The sequence below is a fragment of the Aphis gossypii genome, chromosome 2 (assembly GCF_020184175.1).
Source record: "Aphis gossypii isolate Hap1 chromosome 2, ASM2018417v2, whole genome shotgun sequence".
In the NCBI taxonomy this organism is placed as follows: Eukaryota; Metazoa; Arthropoda; class Insecta; order Hemiptera; family Aphididae; genus Aphis; species Aphis gossypii.
This window is the reverse complement of record NC_065531.1, coordinates 79,104,640-79,130,766: the sequence shown is the minus strand read 5'-3', so window position 1 is coordinate 79,130,766 and position 26,127 is coordinate 79,104,640. Positions and strand designations below refer to the sequence as shown.

Sequence of the window (26,127 nt, the reverse complement as noted above, 5' to 3'; positions counted from 1 at the left end):
GGACGGACGGCCAGACGACAGGCATAAATTTGTTGTCGCGAGAGAGAGAGTAAAAACGATAACAAACGGGTACACACATAATATATAATATTATTATCATCGTCATTATCAGCTATTTTGTTTAAGTCTCGCCGGCCGGCGAGGACACACTCACCATTTCCACGTCGTCTTGCACGGCGTCTGCTGCCGGCGTGGCAATAGTGGCCGTCGGTGGTGCCGTCGTGACGGATTCCGCGTACTGTTGCGCCGGTCGCTGAAGCTGCAGCGGCTGGTGGTGGTGGTGATACGGCGCGTTATTGTTGGCCTGCAAGTGGTACAGCTGGCCACCTGCGACGTGCGGCGTCTTCGGTTGCGGCGTCACGGCGACGGCCAACTGATACTGATGCAACGGTTGCGGCGGCGGCGGCGGCGGCAACTGCGGATGCTGGTGGTGGTGATGCTGCTGCTGCTGTTGCTGTTGCTGTTGCTGCTGATATACGTGATGGTACGCTGTGGCTGTGGCGGCGGCGGTGGTGCAGGCGGCGGCGGGCGAGCAACAGTGCGCGCAACAAGTCCGCAACGGCGGCGGCTGTTGCTCTCCGGCTACGTGCAGTGCCCCCGGGTACGTGTAGCAGTACGTGATTGCTGATGGCGCGTCGACCGGGGCCCGCCGGGCGGCAAACACGGTGACGGGTAAACGGGGTACTGTGTACTTGGACCGGCCGGTCAACCGGACGATCGCATCGACGTTTGCGGCTGTCGGAGTGATGTCGGCCTTTGTTGCTGCTGCAGAGCTCGCGAGCGCGGCGTTTGCGCGACGACGTTATCGCGGGATGTCCGCGCCCGTGTGTAAAACGCCGTACCAAAGAATATAACACGCACCTGCAGCTGCTGCAGTCGTCCGATGTGTCTGCAGTCGTGGTCGTCGGACGGTTTCGGCGGTCAGCGTTTATGCGTCGACGTGCGTGCTGTTTGTTGCGTTTCAGAGTGTCTGTCTGTCGGTGTGTATTTGTGTTGGCGCGTGCGTGAGATGGGGCTAGGCCGTTGGGTTTGTTGCGTGCGTGGACAGAAAACGACGAGAAACGAAAGGGAAAAGAATAAAATTAGAGAAAAAAAAAAAGACGAAAAAGAGAAAAAGTGGTGTGTGCGCGCACGTCGGAGTGTAGCGGAGAAGATCCGGTACTGATGCGGACTCTGATCGCACTGGTCGCGACGGCGTCGTCCCGAACGGGGTCCGGTGTGTGTGTGTGTGTGTGTGTCGCGGTCGGCGGCGTCGACGGCGCGCCGACCTGCGCGCATGCGCCGCTCGGCGAGCGCACAGGTACGCCCATCGGTGGCGGGGAGGCGCTCTCCGCCCGCGGCGTGTACCTATTCGCGCGCACATGCACACGAGCGGACACACGCGTACACACGGATATCCAACACTCCGCCACCGCACACCCACCTGGTGATTCCGCGTAATGTGTGCAAGTGTAAGTGAACAGTGTGCGTATGTGTGTGTGTGTGTGCGAGCGCGAGTGTTTGTGCTTGTGCGTGTGTTTGTGTGTGTTTGTGTACATGTGTAAGACCGTGTGTTTGTGAGTGTGACGATAATAGGTTATTAACCAAAACAAATGCGTCCGCAATTAATGCGATAAAAATATGTATAATATAATAATATATATATATATATATATATATAATGCGAAACGACATTATAACACGGCGCGAACTTTCCTCCGAGTCCTGCTCGAAAACGCGTTGCTTAAACCCGCCGCCGCCGCCGCCATCCAACTAAACGTACGCGACCGTCAACGCGAACGACAAGCGAAAAAATAATAAAAAAAAGTATTGTTCACGCGGGTCCTCCGAAAACCGTCATAACAGAAAACATTTTTTTCTTCGTCGCCGTTGTTCTTCTTCTTCTTTATATTTATTAACGTTTCTATTCAAACTTTTCCTATTGAAGTTTGATATATTTGCACTTTTAGTTTGTAGGTACACAATGTCTGTTTTTTTTTCTTCTTGCTTTTTTTTTCCTTTCACGACGAATATTTTTTCAAGATTTGCAGCTTTTAAACAAATGACCGTTTACACAAAAGTTTCTTAAACACTATACACAGCGACGACAAATAAACAGAGTGCGACGAGCTTATATATTATTATAAGCAAAAAAAAATATATATATATTGTACACGCAATATGTAGATGCTTAGTAACAACACGAAATCGACTAATTCCGATACTTGAGAAAAAAAATGTCACGTAAAAGGAACAACGTCAGTGAAGGGTTAACCACCGTACTTCGAATATTTACGTATATATATATTCAACAGATATTATACGTACAGGTTGAATCAACAGACGGCCTGTTGCTAAAGCGCCTACATATACATGTCAGTTACCTACGTGCAGTTCAAATAATATTCGTTTTACACTTGTTAGGACTTACGTTGTGCGTGTAAAACGTGCATAAAATAATATTGTATTAGAATACATAATATAGGTATTCGTGACGATAGAAATACGAGTATAGTGAGATACTTACTATATACTTACCGTTTTAAATATGACCTGACCGTTCTTAATTATTTTACAAATTGCATTTGTAATATGTACAAAGACGAGATAATTCTAAATTAATAAACCATGACGTGATATCATATGTGGTTTCCAGGACTCTGAAGATAGATATTCAATCCTCACAGAACTCCTTAATTATCAGTGAGAAGGATTAAATAGAAGGGGATCGATATACGTTTGACATTGCGGTATTTAATAAGCTATTTATTACATTATATAAACGTATATTTACACATAAGACCGACGTAAATAGGTTTTAGGTACTAATAGAAAATAACTCGTAGACTCGACCTCAAAAATAAAACGATAACCACACGTCAGTCGACTTTATAGGGAGAATACAAAACATAAATAGTGGGGAACGTATTTACAGCTTCTTTCGCGAACAAACTGTGGTTACCTATAATTTATAATAATCGTGCCTATGATATTGAAGAAAGAAATGACAACAAATTGTATACAGAGATATTCAAGGTGAACAATCCAAATTTATAAGAGCGCTACTTAAATTAAATTAATTTATACTTGTCTTATATAGTTATTATAAATACTAAACAATATTATTATATTGCATGGGGGTTAAATAATTTCACATTACAGAGTCTTCGACTAACATGACGGTTTTTCGATGTCTAGTTTATTATTTATAATATATCTGAGTTCTGCGGAACGACATTTAAGTTCGGGGAGTGGAGACGAACAAGACTGAGTGTATGAAAATATTTGAGAATAGATAGCGTGATGGACATCACGAGATCATGTCGTTTCTTGGGACTGATCGACCGCAAAACGCCAAAAATATCGTACGAATTCACAGTCCCACGAGTACCTATACTATATACAATACGGACAGAGACCACCTTGACCTGAAAGTCTGTACAGACCGAGTTTATGCCATGTAAATATATTGCATACTTACAGAGGACTCTGGTAAAACGATAATTTTCTTCGGCCAATCTTGGGAAAACTTATGATGTCAAGCAGACCGCTTTTATATTAACCCGTAGGTAATACCGCGTTATCATCCACGAGTGCATATATATAATATTAAAAACGTAGAGCAGTACGACGACGGTCTCTTTTACGCATATATATATATATATATATATATAATATATATTATATATTTAGTAAGCTACGTCACTTCCGATCAAAATGAAGTACGCGTTGCACGTTTTCTGATGTTTAAGAATTTCTGCGAAGAAAGTAAGATGAAGAACAGCCTCAACTATAAATGTATATATAGATTATTTAAAGGTTCCCATAGTAGTTGGGATACAACACAGTTATTAATTTATTTAAACTTCCTCACTTTCGTAATTTATAATTTATTTTTCAAATTTACAAAGTACACTACATTATACTACATGGGTTGATAAAATCTGAGTAAAACATGAACATTTACCTAGGAATATCACTTCTTAGTCACAGAAAACTAACTATTTTAGATATATGTATACAACCATTAATACATTATGTATAAAATTGATACACTACCAGAATCGCAAGTATTTAAACTTTTCAACCGACAGTCGACTATCTCATTAACATAATTGCAATGCATGTGATAGTTCAACTGTCTTTCGTTCCGTGCATCGTATTCATATTTATATAACGTATATAATATTATATACATTGTAATCGGAAGGATAATTTAATTTTCTCATATTAGATACGCATGTCGTCAATTTTGTTTTATCGAAAACATTTTCATTTCTGATCACTGACATATAGTCGACACGATATGAATTACATAATATGATAATAATACTAAAAAAAACATTTTACGACAAATACAAATGATCTATAAATCAATATTTTTAGTCCTACATAGAATTCCGATTAAAAATTTCGTTTTACTCTATGGGAGATACATTAACTATACAGATATAAAAGAAAAAAACCAATCAAATTTTATTCTGAGAATATGATTGAAATGTAAACTCAATAACAATTTGTAAATACATTCTGTATAGGCAGCCGAATCTGTTACACAGACATTTCAATTAAAATTAATTAATAAAATTTTCCTAGATTTTTTTTTTTTTTTTGATTAGGTATATTATCAAAACAATCTAGTAATATAATGTATTTGGAACGGGTGTAGGGTTTAAATTAAACTCGGATAATACAAAGGAATAATTATATAAAATGTTAAGAATATTTAATTTTAATTTCTTTGAACAATTAAATAGGAGAATAAAAAGAAAAAAATTATCCCGCTAACTAGAAACAAAAATTATTTAATCTACTTTAACTATACAATGCGCATATTGCAGGCACTACGCAACTCGTAGGGTAGTAGCTATTAAAATTTAAACGCATTTCCCGACATTTCATAATGGAATTTGGAACCTAATTTATTTTTTAACGACGAAACACAGAGTTATTGAGTCGTTGTCGAGTCATGATTGTTAAAAATGCACGGCTACAAGCAGCATCCGTCGCTTAATACTACCAACATTTGTAAAAGAAAATTAAGTTTCACAGAAGCTCAAAAGAATCATTAAAATCGAGGTTAGTTGGTTGAGCAATGTTTTAAATCTAATTTCAAAGGTTTCAATAATTTGATTCCCGATTTAATACATGTTTTATTATTCATCAAACATATATTTATCACGCAGTCTGGATAAAAAAAATATGTGATTAGGAGAACTTATGATTTTTACTCATAATAATAAAATTACAGTAAGCGGTCTGCAGGAGAATTTTAATAAGAAAAAGTAAATTATAATAAGTGGAAACCGTTCAATGTAAAAATAAATTACATTTCATCTACAATATTTAGTATTACTGAATAAATTTACAATTTAATTATTGACACTTGATAAGTAAAAACATTGGCTAAAACAACTTGGACACCTATAATATCCAAATAAAAATTCAGTGCGCAATTTAAATAGGTACTTCAAAACCAATATTTTATTTTACTTAAAATAAAACTAATCATGGATTTAAGATTTTGAGCAAAGATATAAACGTATTGGTTTTACATGTGTACGTATGTTTTTTTTTTTTAATTCTGCGTTCACCTTAAATAGAGTGAATATATTGTGGTTTTTGATAGATAATTTTATCTAGGTGGTACTTCTAAAAGAAGGAGGGAGTTTTATTAATTTTCGTTTTAAGTAAAAAATAGTTTTAAGAAATAGTAAACTATAATTAATTTAGATATATTTAATGAATCAAAATATTATACTTTCAGAAATTATGATGTATACATGGTGTATTAAGTTCCATACAAATCAATTCTCCAATATGGTCTAATAATATAGAGTGGCTGTAATGTCCACGCACAAAGGCCGCTCGAGATACAATAACAAAATGTTGCAATGCGAATATATCTTAACAAGAAGATTTTGAATGGATGTATACGGAATCAAATAAATCATTAATTAATTAACATTCTATTACATTCAAGTTTATGAATAACTAATTTTTTATACTGAATCAATCAAGAACAGTTTAAAATATATAATTATAATATTCATAATATATCATATAGCTCATGATATGCACGTGAGGCACAGAAAACTAACTATAGGAAAAAATTCTTGGATTATTTGGCCGAGTTTATTTTAATTTTATGCCATTATACCTGAAGAAATTTATTTTTAATAATGTACATAAATAATAAAATTAACTATACATGTTTATTGTTAACTGGCTGTTATATAAACTGTAAATAGTCTTTAAGTATTTTAGTTTAATTATAATATTTGTAAATATACTACTTTATATGCATACTGAAACATAATAACTAATTTACCCATTACCCATTACTCCGCCACAAGCATGGCTTATTAGGGTTGTATAACATAAATCCGTTGTAATTTTTAATTATAATGTTTGTTAAATAAAAAAATGTACACTGTTCATTGGCAGATATTATTATTTTAAATAAAAGTTTTATAAAGGTAGATTAAATAACATAATATAATACTATACTATAACTCCGAGTAGAGCCATGAATTAATTAGTTTTATAATGTTTGTTGAAATTTTTAAATTTTTAAAAGTTGATACCTTCTTGAAATAAAAGCTTAAAAATTAATTTCATATGAGTTGTTCTTACAGCATTCTAAAAGATATTAGAACTTAGAAGTACTAATTTTCATGGAATTCAGGTATTTCAACAAAATTTTAAACGATGTTTTCAATTTTTTAAATTACTAATAATGCTTTGTTTAAAATTGTATAAATAAAAAATGATATTTCTTAAAAATACAAAACAGTATTTGTTTATCAAAATTAACTTCACCTAGATATTACAAATTATTTTTAACGTCAATTAAAATGATTTAAACATATATTTAAAATACATCCAAACCTTATAACTGCAGTAACATGCTAAATGACAAGATATATTGAAAACTATTATGCAGCAAAACGACTTGCTGGTTTTTATAAAATCATCATCAAAGTACTTTTATACATTAAATACAGTTTATAAAATAAATAATATTGTGGTGATATAAAATATAAATAAAATTATTGGTAAGTATTCAAAAATAAAAACCTAAGTGCATTTCGAAATGTATTGAAAAAATATTAAAAGTTTTAAAATACTATGCTTGCGAGTTTGAATAGCCCGAGCTGTCCGTCCAATGAAGACATTTTCAAACATAATATTATACATAATAATGCACCGACTTGTAATATTTAAAATTGTTTGGGCTTTTAATTATTATTTTTTGTTATTATTATTATAATTGTGAATCACAAGATAAACATAGCAACAGAAATACGATTTTTAAAAAGAATATAATAAAACAATGTTAATTATCAAAAATAACACTGAATAAAAATATTTTAATTAATTTTTATTAAACTAATATTGAAATAACTAGAGATAAAAAATGTTCACGAATTGAATCTTGTTTTTAACTTAAGGTTTTAAATTTGTATGATTAAATAATATTATATAGTACATATTATCATAATACATGTTCATAGCATAGTGTACACAACATCGTCATTTGAACAACTAAATTCAAAACTCCAAACTTAATCATATCCTTACAAATTCAAAATCACGATAACAATTCAACTAAGATTAACTTAGGTACCTAGTATGAAATTAATACAGGTCGAAAACTCCTATAATCTCCTAATGGGGTTTTGGTTCTTCTCTTAATAGTAGAAGGATTACACTCAAAATACAATTTTAGATTTGATAGATATATTGCCCGACGACAAATATATACTTCTCGAATATAAATACTTGACTTACCACTCGTCATTGCATTATTAATAGTAGTAATAGGAGAATTAATAGAAGTAGTAGTAATAGATGTATAAATATAATAGTATCCAGTAAGTAATAGGAACTATAGCAGTTAAGTAATACAATCTACGATGTGAAAACTGCATAAACAACGAAGATGTACGTATTTATATCAAAATTTTATTAAATTCTGAGATGCACACATAACTTTCAATATTTACGATGTTTGTCAAGGTATGGAATAGAAAACGATAATCGAAGTGCACTACGAAAAACACACACACATGCATGTATATAATATTATATATACCGATGTAACGGAAAACTGCATTAGATACTGATAGAAATAAATAAACCGACTGTACCATGTTAACTCTGTAAAACTGATAGTACATGCCAAAATGTGACGACCTCAAGATATTTGTTGTTAAAGAGAAATTAGCGTTTGATCTCGATGGATGACAAATTGAATAACGCAGGGAATAGGAATTATATACATTAACGGGCACTGCGATATTGCTGCAGAGATATACGACACTATATGGACCGAAATAGCCAAACCAGAGTAACAAACCGTCCTTGGTTTCTATTAGTTAATTAATGAAAACCCAGATTACGCCGACAAAGATTCTAACAAAAAAAGAACTTTGATGAAAACCAAAAGAGTAAAAGGTTTATCGTAATGGACAAACAATACTGCGACTTTCTAAAGACCAAAAATTCAATTAGAACGATTAACTTTTATCACGTTATAAAAACGGCTGAAACAATTCTTTAGGGGAGATTATTATGAAAGCTCTGTTGTTTATTATTTTAACACGAGGATTTTATTCAATTTAATACAGATTATATTATTATAAAACGTTATTGGTATATATACGATTTTTAATCATCATCGTCATCATTATTATTGTAACCGCAGTTCATAATATATTACCGAACATATATATATTTATTTATCAAAAACATCAAACCAACAGTTTTGATCAAAAATGAAGTAAAAACTCAATTTAATTTTTCAAGTCACTTAATAAAATACAGCGATAATAACAATATAAAATGAATTTATAAACAATTATTTGAGTAAACATTTATGGTAATTGTAATTTTAGTTTGAGCATTAACCCTACACAATATTCTCCTAATTTGTCGTTTTCTTTAATATTTTTTTTAATCTAAATAAAACACAGAAACAAACTTACCCATGACGCTGAAAAGTCAAAATCTTAAAAGCGTTTATCATTATATGAAGTTTTATATACATACACCATAGGCTACGAGGACGTTCAATTTGTACGTGACAAAAATAATAGAGATTGTGTGATATAATACTCCTACTTGCAGATGTAATCTCAACTATACGTTTGTAACTAAATAACTAAATGACCTCGTATACATAGTACACCGAAATGGAATAAACTTGAAACGATATAAATCGTTAAATGACTTCTCAAATTAGTAGCATTTTTATTGCACATTACGTATAATAATTATACAATCCATCGTGTACGCATATAATAAATTGCGGTTACTATGGAGCGGTTACCTAATTAAATAATAATCGATGGAACGTTTTTACCCACTAGTGAACTAGTTACTATAAAGCACACATATGTATTAAACTATTTGCCATTAAATTTATCGATATCGGCTCCAAATAGACTGCTATATGTGTGTATATATATACTAAAGAAGATGATGTAGAACCAGCGGAAGGGACACAGATACCCTTATAACCATTGGCTGCATCATGTTATTGCCCGGCCGTACTAACGGTTACACGATCGCGAACGTGTTCAATTACGGATTTTATGTCGGAGAAGCACTTAGGGGTAACCGCAGTAATTGCCAGCGGATTCTTATATGTGATTTGCACGCAGGAAAAGTTTAATAACCCGTGCGGCTTTTAGCCGTGAAGCCAACAGAAGCACGGCTTCTCCACGGCGGGCATATTATGATAATAACAATAACGTGTACAAAGCTCAGAAACGAGCGATTTTACCTTCAGGGATCCTGTGACATACGGTGTGAATTTGAAAAAATTTGGTAAAGACGATTCTTCTGCAGGGAGTGTTATATATTGGCAAGTCAACATATCCATTGTATTGCTTACCTAAAACAAAAAACAAAACAATAACACATTAAATGGGGTATTATATTCAAGCAAAATATTAGAAAAAGTTTAGACAATTTTACAAATAACGACGTTAAATTTAAACAAATAAATAGAAGGAAAATTAAGACACATAAAATTAATTTTACAATCAATTTTTAAATCAAATATAAGTATAACTACATAATACTTTATGTATATACTATATATATACATATATATTATATATATATATATATATATTATATATTATACATTCAGGGTGATTCTTATCGAGTATACTTTTTTCTTATAATAAGAAATTTCTTCAAATTCAGATTAAGAGAATTTTTAGTTTTTAATATTAGTATCTAATACGTGAAATGTGACAATATAAACTTCTGGTTTTTAAGAAAGAACCTCCCCATCTCTAACCTTTATAATATAAATTATTTAATTGGTAATTATTTTGATTATTAAAACGAGTAATTTGTAGAATGCCACTATTAAGGATTTTATAAAAATATAAAATAAATGTAATATTGTATATAATACTTATGACACTTAGAATAGTATTACAATTTATAAATTTTGATAAATTAATATTAATTATTAAAATATTAAAATATTTATAATAGATCATTAAAAGTTCATTATCGTGGAACAATTATTCTACTTGGTACAAAAGTTGAAGAGCACAAAAACTACTTGTTCAAATTCGATACTGATACGATAAATCTTCAAAAAATAAATAAATGAAAAAACAGCTAAATAATTTACAGTAAAAAAGGAGGTTCTCATTTAAAAAACAGAAGTTTATATCTCAACAAAACACTTCTAAGTACAATGAAAAATTTAAAGATTATAAAATACCATTTTAAAGTATATTAAAATTTAAATAACTGTATTAATTAATTTAAAATCAATAGGTGCTGACCATGTTAATAGAATCACCCTATACATGAAACTAACTAAAAACTAAAACTATTGTCTAAAATAATTAAACTATTGATAAATTAGAATTTATCAAATTGTAAAACGTAAATTTAGTAAAATAATGCAAATATAAATACAAAAAAAACAATCATAATTCAGTACTTAATGCAAAATTACGATGAATTTTAATTAAATAACAAGCAAAAATATCAAGATACTGCTTTTTTTTTTAATTATTTTAATTTACCGTGGAATGTATACAATGCAGTAGAAAATCAACATCTAGAATTTATTGAAAATAATAAATAGACATTTAAAAATCTGTATATATAAAATTATATATTCCTTTTAAACAATTCAAACGTAGAAAAGTGCCTTAGAAAAATAATTTATTTTGAACAAGTATACAGTTTGGTTTTTTACTTTTTTACTTATATTAAAAATATTCTAATAATAAACCTAACAAAACAAAAATAACAATTCATTGTATTATATTATAATATAATGAAAATAAAGTACCATATTATTCAATGTTCATGTATTTTAAAAAACAGCAGATATGCCCTCAACTTTACAAAAAAAGTAATTATATGTACCAATTTATTTAATAAATAATTGTTAAAAAATGTACACTATATACTAATAATATACTACTAATAATATATTAATTGTAATACTCTTAGTCTACCTATACTATTGGTTTTTAAAAACATGTTGCTTACAAATCAATTAATAAAATCTGTTGTTGAAAAAATATAGTTAAGTATACTTTATTAAAACAATAATTATAATACTAGAGTAATGGTACTTAAACTGATGAACGGTTATACACCCAATGTCTAATTAAACATTGACAAAGACAAGTTATTATAAAAAACCTAAAGTGTAATATATACACGTTTTTGAACGAAAACCTATACGTATTATTATATCAGAAACTATATTGGATCATTCGTTAATGCTATGTCACAAACTATAATGTGCACGAGAACCGTATGAAAGTTAGAAGAATAAGGATTTTCCTAAATTGGCCAGGGATATTTACAGTATATATCAGGAATGACATATAGACTACAAAAAATGACCTTTTTACCGAGCTTTCCAGACAATTTTATCCAGAATATAAATTCGTGTAGGTATATACGACGTTCGTGCTACGGTATTCGTAACGGTACGATGCGTTCGCCGAGAACATTTTCTTTCATATTTTTTATTTATTTGAGCTACTTTACAATAAACTTGTAACTTACATCATCCAAACGCATTAGTTATACATGTTTTATGAAGTTTGACAAAAATACAAATAAAATACTTATTGTCGTCGTCAACAGTACCTATTGTAAAACAAATCGAATAACACTCTTATTTGCTATTCGAATTGAAAATTGTTAATTTATCATGTATATGATAGAAACGAATGTCGATATTTGCAAAGTGTATTTTATTCCAATAATATATAATGTATAAATAATATTAGATCGATTTTGTGTGGACAAGGCGCAACAGATAGGCAAATAAGGAGCACCAATGTCATGCACCTAAACTAGACGACGGAGAAGAGAATTCTAATTTATAAGGCTAACAAAATAATATGTTACATTTAAAGTTTTTTTTTGATACGACTGAGTAATAATGAATGAATATAAATGACAAATTAACACTCTAAAAAAAAAAAATAATACATAACGGTTGATGTTTTCATAGAAGTGTATTTTGTCGTGATTAAATGTCATCAGTGTTTTTTTATTTAACAGCGGTAAACGTTGAAGAGACCGTTATTACGCGAAAACCGGTTTTTAGGACTATTACACCGTAAATACATAATACGTCAAACTTCATTAAACAGTTTAAATTTATCCTAATGACGATTTATTGTATCAATGGATCGTAAGATCTATCTAGTTAAAGATTAAAAAAATCACAGTTTAATCAATCAAACTCTACGAATTCACCCTCTATATTTTTTCATGGTACATTTTGACGTTTCAAATTATTTAGGTTTTAATTCCATCTATATTAGACGAATACATTAATAAATATTATACGAAGAAAACCATAAGTCTAAGCTCTTGGTTAAAATTTTAATCTCGCTATCCTTATCCTCAGGTACAGTGTAATATACTAATATATAATAGATAACAGTAAGTATAAGGAAAGAAAAACACGATTGGCGTTTAAAAATTAAAACGCTACAAAATTCGTTTCCATTGCACGGATGGGTAATTAAAATTAAAACTGTGTAATTAAAATTGTACAAGTATACTGCCTCTAAAGAACTCTAAAAGTACGAAAACGAACAAAAGGCGATTAACCTCAAACTATTTATTTTGAAATTTATATTTGGTGTTAAATTATTAAATTATTAAAAAGATAATGCATTTTTGTTAGATCCTTTCAAAACATTTCGAAAATAAGACACAAAAAAAAAAAAATAATAAAAAATAAACCATTTAATAAAAGCAGTGAACCAAATCTCCAAATGCAAATACGACCTCCAATATTCGAATCTTGAAATTAATTATCAGCCTTCTCTTTCACCTACCAAGAATTTTTGTATATGTATCAGTATATAGTCCTATAACCTAAACTAACCTGACTCAAACAACGGTTATGAGTGCAATATCCTTGATATAGACCGGGGACAAATCTGTGGTACGCGTGCCAAAAATGGCATGTTAACAGAATTTTAAGAACACGCAAAAATATTTTTATTTCATTAATTATTCTTATGTTTAATAGAGAAAAAAAATGTATTTTATTATTTAAATAAAATAAAGTTACCAATTACCTATAAATGTTTATAGCTCACTTTTTCCAGACTAATATTTTGTACTTAGAAAAAAATGGCTCAATTCAAATAATTTTCAACATTTACGTCAAAAATAATATGAATAAATTATTTTCATTTTTCAACAGTGAATTATTTAAAATCAAAAGAGTAGAATAATACATTGTTAGAAAATTTAGCTAATCGTGTTTCGTTTTAACTCATAATATTAAAAAATATAACACATATTAAAGAATTTTAGTAAAATGTTTTGAAACTTCCATCACCCTAAAAAAAAATTGTTTATAGATATCTATGATAAACATTTATTACTGGCACGTGATTTTTCTTTTTACAACTCCGACCGCAAGATTTTGGCACATGACCCGAAAAAGTTTATTACCCTTAGTATAAGTAATACTGGTAATGTACCCGATTTAGTTTTGGATTTACCAATTGTTTTATTTTTCTAACTTAATGAAATAGGAAACTATATATAACTAACGATTAATCCCATTATTTACAATATTTAATTCTTTTATTCAAGATAGCTTGATAGTTAACTATACTTCAATAGTTATTCCAAGTGCATATATACTAAATTGATATAATAAACTACTACATTTTTTTATATATATACTGAGATTATTAAAAATCCTGCAGACTAAGATATCAAAAACACAAATTTCCCATGTTATTCATGTTTTGGCCCACACCGTTTAAATAAAAATGCGTAATAAAAATATTTTCGACAAATATTATGAAATTCTCAAGGGAGACTATATGATGGTACGGATGCGCTTAAAAACATTACAAAATTTAAATATTCATTTTTGGTGTGATGTATAAAAGTGTTTCAGTGGAAAAGGGGTATTATTATCTCATGTTATGGGAAAGATAATTGCAGATGGAACACAAAATAAATACACTTTTGGCAGAAACGAATTATACCACAAACCTATTTTTTTACATGCTGTTTTTTCGAGCTAGTACACCGCGGTGAGAAGGTTTAAAAACACATTTCACGAAATCCCTTTCATTGTAAATCCCCGGAATTGACCAAGATTGTATACTAAGAACACGCGTACAACCGCGTTTTCCAGTCCATTAGACCCAATGAACTCAGAACCGCCTGGTACACGCAAGACAACGCGAGAATCGAGGTTTTTTCTTTGTTTGTTCCCCCTTCACCCATCGTGCTTTTATTCTTAAACTTATCGACGGCCGTGGTGCATTTTCAGGAGAGGTACATCTGGCCTGTAGAGGTATAAACTATAAACAATCCGTTAATCATCCGTAAGTTAAACCGACTCTATCGCCTGATTGTGGTTGTTACGTGATCAATTAGCAAAGTCTCTGAGAGCAAAAACAACGAGTAAAAACATTTTGGTGGAATAAATAAATAACCATCAGTATTATTATATGTAATTCCAAACGTGTGTCAAGCAACGTGCGCTCCAAGAAAAGCCTGAGAACGCGTTCGCGCACGCTCGCACACACACACACACACACACACACACACACACACACACGAGCGCGCCGTAAGACATTCTTCCGTATATCTAATTAAAAATCTGTAATCCCGACCAACCCTCCACACGCCCTATTCCAATGGTTTCCTCCCGTCGGACCGTTTTCCCGAGCATTGTACTCGCGTTCAATTTTTTTTTCCTTTTAATTAAACGCCGTCTGCCCTCCCATGTCGACGACCATAAACCGCCGCGATTTCCTCTATTACTTACTGCACAATACGCGATACCGTCGTATTGTCGTCGCTGCCGAGTAACAAGTATACACCCTCTCCGCACACATTTCACTCTAAAATAGAAAATTCCACCTGTTGACAAAAAATACAAAAGAGGATGGGCGCGATAAATGTAATTAACTCTAAAGAGATGAGAATACCGTTGCGTTGTTCTCAAAGACATTGTCTCGCCGCCATCATCACCGGGATGCTGCAGCGGCGGTGTCCCCGAGGACCTAATGGATATTGGCCAAGGGCGGGGAAATTGCACCCCCTGTATTGTGCACGTCGGATATATAAAGTAAATTGCGTCTAAGAGGCCGCCTGCTGCAGCTTATATCATATACGACAAGACGACATTGTAGTAGAAAAGAAAATTCACGGCGGAAAATAGAGGTGGCGATAGGGTTACCTGGATCGCGAGAAAGTCTCGCAGATTCGTTTAAGTAGAAAAAATATCGAAAGAGGTCTTTCGTAATGACAAACGCTACGAGAAAAGCACAGAGGTATACCCCTTTTTATCCGGAGGTAAAACGTTTAAGCCATAGTCGAGGGTAAAATACGCGTTTGTGTATCGTCTTTCGAATAGCACTCCGCACTATCTCGCGTACCTACTTCAGGCGGGAGATACGGCGTAATTTCAGCGACAAGTGTATATTGCGTATACTTACTATAGGGACGATAAAATAATGTGTTTAATTTTCCCACGCGTCATACATAAATAAAACGATAGATAGAAATATATATATATATATATTTAAGCGAAGATGGAAATATACATATTTATGTATTGTACATTTCGGAAGTATTAAAAAATACTCAGCCACATACCTACTTAAAATTAAATATGAATACTGCTCGGAACGAAAAGGACTACGAGTTTATGTTAATCGTTTACTCGTCTAAAAGGAATTTCGTGAGCAACTACTCGTTGAACGTAATTTTAATTATACAAACTGTATCTATTCTGTATATTACAGAATACGTGTATACACTTATATTAATATACAATGATCATTAAAACAAACATTTTCATTACTTCAGATCATCGCTGTCGTCTTAAAATTTTTTATTAAAAACAATTATTATGGGATATTATATTAAACTGCAGTATGTAGTGAGAATATGATTACCCTATACATATACACTACACAAAAAAACATAATAACGAGTAATCAATTCGAAGTATAGTATAGTGTCACTACTTACTTTATGATAAATTTCAAATAATTGCACAATCGTAATGTCAACAAAATTTTACTATTTATACAAATTATTGTTTGGATAAAAAGCTGACGTTGGAATTTGAAATAATCATTAGGTCATGGATTATTAGGTTTTTGCACGAGTGAACATATTGACAGTTAAAAATTAATTCACTCAAATATACATACAATATATGTATACACTATACGCAGATATATATAGTGCTAAGCTTTACTATATAGTTATTCCATATTGGAATAAATTATACGAAAGAATTTGCATAAATCACATAACACAAATTAAATTATTTAATAGTAGCTAATATTGTATTTTTTATGATAATAAGCCGTGTAGAGGTACTCCACTCCAACTGAATCACAATTATTCATTTAATCAATTCACACAGAATGTTATTATTTTTTTTCTTATAATTTTTAATGAGAAAAAACTCAAACAAAAAAAGCTTGAATATATGAAACGAATTAACGTTACGTTTACGTTAATGAACATTAAATTTTTTAAGCGTACATTACACTTTCTGCTTACAGTGTGTTTCATTCTACATAGTATAACATAAAAACGTAATTTTCAAACGCCACATAGGTGGTCACTGTTAGAATTTTACAAATAAAATCAACAACAAAATATGACCAAATAGTTGTAGCTTACATAAGTTAGAAATATAAAAAGAAACTGAACACATGCATTGCAAACGCGTTTTGTTTTTCGGTATTTGAAGTCTAAGCATAACAGTACTTTTATATGCGTATGTGTATTATATTTTAAACAATATACAAATGTTACAGTTTTGAATGGCTACATCAATCATGGTAGAAATGTCGTGTCTTGTTTTTTTTGATTCGTTTGACATATCTTAGACATTTCATAATTTTTTCCCTTACACAAAATTCGTTTATGGCGTACAAATATATTGTAAATATATATAAATATAATATATTTATATATAAATTGAAAACTTTGTTTTTATTAAAAGTGACAGAAAAATACGTCAAAACGTCATTCAAATATTTTCCAATGGACTGCCATATTGAATAAATTAATAGAATCGTACATAACAGGAACTTTATACGAAATACGTCTTTCTTATAAAAACTCTTCAACAAATTATCGAAAACATACCTATAATTATGAAAATTACAAGGTTAAATCTAATACTGAGTTTTCTAAAGAGAGGCTTTAATAACATTTGAAATCTCCCGCTGCTTCCATCGTATTATACCATAATTCACAGGCTTCATATAAAGTACAATATACATTTTATATTCTCTATTCGATCGAAAATAAATGAAAATATTTTATTTATTTCAATTACATAGGTACTTTTAAAAACTAAATATCTAACTTGCAATAAGGTACCAAATTTAATGTTGTTGTTAACCAGCATTTTTATAGTAGGCAATGTTATTATTTGTTATCGATATTACCTATTAGTTAAAATTTGAGTATAAATATAAATTCATACTGGAGTACCTATATATACGTTTAAAGTGATAACACTTAGCCATTATCTCTACATTAGAGTACAATAATATATTTGGTTTACAAGTTAATTTATTTAAATTGCATTACCTATGACGTGTATATTACATTGCATTGAATAATAATAGCCAATAGGTACAACATACATAATATCATTTTGTATTTTATTTATATTTTCATTTTTATTTTATTTATTTATTTTTATTTTTGTTAGAGTTGAAGCCATATAAGGTTCAAAAGTCATAAATACTCGAAAAAAATCGAGTACTTAATCTTTCAGGTATTATATAAATTTAGTTGACTCAATTTAAGTACTCAAACTTGACTCAAGAATTTTTCGAAAGTTAACTACTTTTAAATCTTTATTACAACCATGTAAATGATAAATAACATAAAATAATAATTTTGGTTAGCCATCTAGTTATGTCTGTGATCACATTGAAAAACTTTAAAAACTACCTAGCTACCTATTTCAACCACAGATTATAATACTATATAACTATTAACTACTAAATTGCTAAGTATAGTAAATTGATATTCCCACCCTTTTGTCCGAGGCCAAAACCAATATCCATTATCTCTGTATTATTCCACGAGTCTAGTGGGTAAACTAAAGAATTTGTTAATAAAAATAATAATTAATACTTGTGGCACTCTGGCCTCGATTGTAATAACGATTGTTGGCTTTAACTAAATATATGGTTGCATAGAATAGTTAGCAATTTAGTTTATCATATAAAAATCTAGAATTCCAAAATAGAAATTTTATAACATTTAGTGCATCTACATGATTGATATAATATAGGGCACAATTGAATTAATACGTATATACCATTATAAAATGTAGAACATAATAAAAAAAAAAACAATTACGCAATTCAACTAATTTAAATTATGCTATATTTAAACTATAATTTATTTATTAGTACTTTCGTATATATGATGTTACTTTTATGTTAAAAAACAAAACTATTTTATTACTTCAGTGTTTCATACACAGTCAAACACACCCAGTATTATATGCGAATTATAAACATCTATGGTTCAAATACTTACTACTTAGTTATTACATTAGTCTGTGATAAAATATATTAAACGAATACTGAAGGTGATTCAACGTTTAAATAAAACGAACATATTGCCACAATTAAGAGAGTTTATAATACGTCAATATACTATGATTATAGTGCAAAAATAAAATAAAAAATCGTTCGTCTAGAATATTTGTAATTGTGCCACAACACGACAACCGTCAAACGGTCAAATCGATTTACCGCAAAGATCATACTTTAATGTATAGATCCAAACTTGAAATGTTTATATTTCTCGTTTTCCGATAATGTCTACTCATTGCTTACATTTAAACCTTTAACGATGATGTTGCGCTACCGGTTATTTTCAAAATGTAGACAAGAAAACTGTGCTACACACGTTAAAGTTGCAGGCAAAGTCGATAAAACGATGTCATCTTTATGAAGTGTAAAGTATATAAACGCTCAATTTCGGCGGGAACGAAAGAAAAAGGAATCGAAAATGCGATAATGTATTCTTTTCTAGAGCACCGCGAAAACCGATTAGTTTCCGCACAACGAGATGTTTTACTACGCGCGTCGTTCCGCTTGTTGAATTCGACTTTCCCAGTGATCAAAATCTTCAAGGGACCCACGCGAATGAATGTCTGGTGGAAAACATCATTAAGAAAACAGATATTTTATTTTCATTTTTACTTGTCGAATCCAAAAAGGGCTTTAAAAAAAAAATAGAAAAAATATTTACAATGCATGAATGCATACAGTACATAAAAACCAGAAATAACTTATCGTTAAATTTAAGAGATTTATTATTCAAGCAAAACCTAACCGCAGATTAACGCGCATCGAATGAAATGCCAATTTAAAAAAAAAATATATTAACGAAAAGGGACGCTTGCGGTACAGCGATTTGTTTACAGTCTCCGACCATTATAAATAATATTCTGGTATCCATGTACAATTTATATCATATGCCAAATTAACATTATTTTATCGCAATATTACAATATAGACAGATAATCAATTCTATTAATTATTATGCATTTTTGTTTTAGTTAAAAAGAAATAAGTTGACCCTAGACTTGATAACAATTGTACCAGCTGTAATTTTTAATGGTGGTTATATATTTGCAATTGAAAACAATATACATTATATATTCTACATACTACCAGCGTTGAAAACTATGTGTACAAAATGTAACGCCATATAATAAATAATGTTAATAATGTTACTGGAATAAAATACCTATTGAAGACTTATTCATATGGGTTATTTATATTCTTTACTTATTGTTTTTACATTAATACTATAATAGAATACTATTATATTTTTATTCGTTATACGTTATTTTAAACGTTTTGATACAATATAGATAAATGTATATGAACGATATGTATGTATATTAAGTAATATATAAATCATTTATAAATTATAAAATATGCATACTATATTCATTTATCAATGCGATTCTTTGATCGGTTAAACGATTAAGTGCATTATCTGCAAGTGTTTTGGTCACGCTTATAGCGGGTAGATAAACAAAAACTACATTATACACAACTTTATCTTAAAAACAATTCTATAGTATGAAATTTGTTCAATAAATATTTAGAATATTTATGGAAAACAATGATGAAAATAATACAAACACAATAATAATGAGTAGGTAGCAGTTGAAATCGAGAAAAATTAGAATCTTATAAGTATTAACTTGCATGCTTTTTTTTTTTTAACTTCGTAGAAGAACTATAATAACTCTGACCATAATGTATTTATTATTATATATTCAGTATATACTTATAAAAATTTATTTAACATAATAACAATTTCAAATTATTTTAATTTTTTTTTTATTTTAATGATAATAATAATAATTATTATTACTATTATATTATTATTATTATTATTATTATGATTACTTTAACAAATCATGATAACTGATGAGCCACTGGCTTTTTTTGATAAATTTGTTAATGTTATTAATGTAATCGATAGCACTTGTCCACGAATAAAAAATATTATTTATTTATATTGCTATTGCTTATCTTTAAACACGGAACAATACTTTAAATGAGAATAATAACAAACGCAATCTTAACAAATGTTTATTCAAGATATTTTTTTTAATTGATAATATTTTTAAATGTTGTTTAAAAAAAAGTTATTTTACGCAGTTTAGCATTTTTAGAATTTTAAAATGCGTGCTTTTGCATATTTAATAACAGTTTTTAGTGCATTAAATTTACGATCTTGATTATTACTTCTACAAAAAATACTTTAGAAAACTAAAAAAAAATCAAACATATGCATTAATTATTTCATCATACGAATCAACTACACAGCTGCAGGTATTATATTATGTGAGACTGATAAATGATATAATTACATTTTACACACTGGTCGAAATTAAATTAAAAATCCCATATAATATACATATATTATATATTTTGTTATATCGCCAGTTTAGTCTTGTAGACCATAAAACAAGGAACGTAATATCCGAAAGGTTTTTTTTTTTTAATATAAAATGCGTACAATGTCATGTCACTATGTGTATATATTATCGTCTCAGCGGCGCCTTATAGTATGTTACACATTATTCCACCGCTAGTACGAACTAAGAAAAGTATTGGAAAAAATGTCTCAGCCTAAGGAAAACAAAAACCGAGCTTATATATATATATTATATCGCTACTACTAATGCAGCAGAGTCAAAATAAAAAAATTGCATGGGAACTGTTAACAAAAGACTTAAAATTCTTAGCTGACATATAACAAAGGTTGACGGTAAACTAGAAATATGCTTTGGAATTGTTTGTTCGTAAATGCGCAAACAGAAAAGTTAGTATAGTTTTTGTTCGCCAGCTGCATTTACCAGGCAAACCTACATTTAGTGAGAATTTCTATCAAACGTTATTATTCTATTTACTGTTTACGTTTACTACTGTTTTTAGTCGTGGCATCATAATACGCGTGTTCCAACTATAATAATGTAGTTTTAAACAATTTACAATATTAAAAAAATTACATAATAGGAAATTATACTTATTTCCTTCGAAAACTTTAGGTGAAGAAAATGCATTTAATGTACAAGTAATCATTCTATGAATTTTTTTATATTGTACATAACTTAACTATAAACGCAAAAATTGATACATATAATTTATTTGTTTTAATCATATTAGAACGTAACATAATATATAATACGAAAATAATTTTCCAAAAACACATTAAAATAAAGAAAAAAACTTATCGACAATGTAAACACTAAAAAGGACATAACTCTGTATAGTCTGTACATTGTCAATATAAATTTGGATCAAGTACCTATGTATTCCAGCAAATTAAAGTTGAATAGACAACGAACAATTGCCGTTATACTTTCTAACTACAATTTCACGGCAATTACTTAAATAAATCCGTATACATTATATATATGAAATGGTTTTTGACTTTTTGTAATGTATTAAGTACGTTCAATACGTATATATTATTTTAAGTAGTGTAGTATATAAAATGAGAACAACAATGTTTGGTAAGACTTGCAAATTTGTGATAAGGTAGAATCATCTCCATTGGAAAAATTATAATAAAAGGAATTTCTATTTTTAAAGCCATACATATATACAATTTATGAATAAGTAATGACCGGTAAATACAGTAAAGTTGTAAAATACACATAAATAACATGAGAAAATTTCCTTTAGAACAAAATGCAAAAAAATACCAATATCAACATCTTTGAAAATTAAGCTATAATAATGGACCACAGTGTATACCAGGAAGTAGTTTGAATTCAACCGTAAAAGAAAAATGATATAAACTGTATATATACGCGTATATTACGACGTTATATTATAGCTTCCCGAGATACAGTTTCCGATTTATTTTATAATCAATTTTCATTATTAATATCGAAATAAAAACTTTTTTATAGGATTTAGGGGTTTTAAATGTGTGAGAATACGATGAAAAAATGGTTCACGCAAAAGTCCACCAGGGGATTTTTTTTTTTTTTTTTACATTATTTTTACGATTATTATATTATTACTGTTGGTTTTTACGAGTTTCGCTACTTGTGCCATGAATAAACTACAGCGCAGCGAACTGGACCAACGGGGAAAAAATGTTAAAAATGAGACGAAAATGATATTAAATTAGATTCTTATAGTTTTCCTATGGGGTTATTACAATGACTAGTGCAGCAGAAAAAAGTTTTCCAGGAACACCGTCAAAAACGCATATCATTGTTCCTGAACAAATTCATGATGTATTAAACTAATTGCGCACTATGTACAGGTATAGTACATACATATAGTACTTAGTGTAATTGTACTTTTTTAATTAATTTTATTATTATTTTCCAAAACGATATTGAAATAAGCGTCAATTTTTTTTTTAGTTCAGTAATATAATTAATATGTAATTGCCAGTGTTATCAAAATGTTTGAACAAACAAAATGAGCAACACGCTTCAGTGATTATGTAAATAAGTAAACGATATATTATTTTAATTTAACTTCAGAAAATCAACAAAATTATTGTACACTAAAAAAGACATAATAGTTTTCAAACTTAATAATTACGACATAAATTAATGAAAATTTATAATATAATCGGGTTTAAGCTCATAGACTTATTATATTAAAATGGGTAAACGTGTATGATTTCATTGTAAATATTTCGAAACACAAGTTGGTACATTTTTTTGGAATTTATTATAAATAATAGAATTAAATTTTATTGTTTAAATATCATAGTTGTCATTTATATTTTTTGATTTTTTTACAGCACTTATTTTTTTTTTTTTTTTGAATATGTGTATACTCAATATTACGTCTGTTTCATCTAAGAAAAGTCATGTTAACATAAAATATACATATAAATAAACCTAACATTATATTATTATAGTATAACACAATCATCATAATTCACTATATGGAAAAACTTTACATTTTATATGAATCAAAAATAGGGTTCCCATTTAAATTTTAAAGTTGATCCTTCAACCTTTTTCAGAAAGTTTAAAAATGCATAAAGTTAAAACTAAACTAAATTATTTTGCAAAATAAAATGTTTATAAAAAAAAACATTTTTCTTTAAATTTTGTATGTATTTATTTTGTTCAAACAACACTACACACAACCTATATAATATATACGTGTATTCTTTAATAATAAAAACTTTAGCAACACTGTAATATAAAACTAATAATTAATTACCAATGAAGTTATAAAAAAGAACGAAATAAAACTACTTGGAGAATAAAACAAATTATTATAAACTCAATCAAAAACAACTATATAGTAAAGTACTATATACTATATAACTATATAAAGTCTATAATAATACTACAATTTATTGTATTTAAACCTCATATAGTGTAAGTCTTATTCTATTCTATTATAGTTAATAAATTATACAAACTGCTATAATTAATAGGTTTGAAATTAAAAATCCATATTAATTTGCTGGTGTACTACTTATAGTAATAGTAAAAAGTTAAATTTTTATTTAATTATGATCAATATTCAATTAGAATTAGAATTTTAGGACGAAATTGGTGATTGGCTGTAAAGAATGTTCAGCGTTTTACAGTGTATATGAGCATACCAGCAGAAAAAACTTTTCTAAGCTCCCATATTAATCATAATACATGAATGATCACCTTATGTTGTAAAAAAAAAATGGTATGAAACCATGAAAAACTTCGATGTAACAATATATGCAAGTTAAACTGCAAAACAAAAATAAAAGTATCCACCTAGTAAAAGAAGTACAATTTACTGCGGCTGTTGGTGTTTATAAAACGTATCCCAACCACAGCATTATATTCTATTATAACACGAGTTACAAATTAACTGAGAAAATCAACAACCACAAAATAAAATACTAAAATCCATGTAAGAAAAACATCTGAACAAACTGTTTAGGTAACAAACTGCTGATAAAATATAAATACTTTATCCCAATGTTTAAAACAGAAGATTTCCTTCTATAAAATAGCCTATAATATAAAATTGCTAATATTAATTCAACAATTTCTAAAACAAAAATTTATGAGAGATAAATTATTTCTACTTGAATTATTTAACTATTTATTGTTAACTCATAACATACAACCAAATTTGGCGACAAAGTATAGTTGTCTAATTAAGACGACGTATCACCTACAAATAAAATTTCACAAGTCACAACATATCGCGTGCAATTTACCGTCTAGATCATAAAAATTAAATTTAAAACCGTAAAAACCTACAATTATGCTTGCTGTATTATGCTAGATATACCTGCCGTGTATTTTTAAAGTTCTAAATTAGCTACAGAACTATTAAATAAATAGTACCTTATTCAAAACAACATACAATAAGATTTTTTAACCATGACTGTCATCAAACATAGTTTTAAAAAAATTCTCATACGTATAAACAATTACAGTTTTAATGAGTAAATTATTTTTTGAATTATAGTATCAGTAATTATGTTGTAGATTTCAACGGGAGAAAAAATAACAAGAACACAGACAACAATAGACGCTTGGTTCGTCAACGGTGCGCAACTATGAACACAAATCATAGGGAGAAAAACATTTCTTATACATACTCACAATTTCTATTATAATAGATTTCATGAAATAAAGCACCAAGAGTTAAATGAAATCGCAATTCAAAAAAATGGAATTAACCTCGGTAAAGTATAGTAGAAATTGCTAAATATGTCATAGGCTAAACATTTTATCAGTTAATAATTAATACGTACAAAATCTTAAAGCCCGTCAGAATTGTCTGTTTTTGTACAACCAAGCTATTTCGTCCCTTCGATGTCGCATTAAGTAATCCCTACTGTAGTTAAGTTTGATTTAACAAATTATCTAGTATAGTCGGCGAAATTAATAATTTCTAAGAACTTACGATTATAGGTATAATATACGAAGATTTCATAAACAATACATGACAATTATATAATATTATAAATACTATGTATTATATAGCTATGTCTTCAAAGTAATCGAATAATATTTTAATGTCCATGAATATATACATATTTTTTTTTTAATCTATATTTAGTTTTTATAAAAACGTG

General features: G+C 29.5%; 1 protein-coding gene across 9 annotated transcripts in view; it reads right to left on the bottom strand.

Moving 5' to 3' along the window:
* Positions 1 to 26,127, bottom strand: part of LOC114123581 (polypyrimidine tract-binding protein 2) — a 154,938-nt gene that overhangs the window by 87,250 nt on the left and 41,561 nt on the right. For 7 of the 9 annotated variants that reach the window (XM_050200816.1, XM_050200820.1, XM_050200819.1 and 4 more), the window contains one exon: positions 9,770 to 9,880. The exons of 1 other annotated variant lie outside the window; for it this stretch is intronic. In XM_050200816.1, the coding sequence (XP_050056773.1) occupies positions 9,770 to 9,880 (111 nt within the window). Of the gene's footprint in view, positions 1 to 154; positions 1,216 to 9,769; positions 9,881 to 26,127 lie in introns of those variants that run through there. One more of the 9 variants, XM_050200824.1, reaches the window with a different exon arrangement.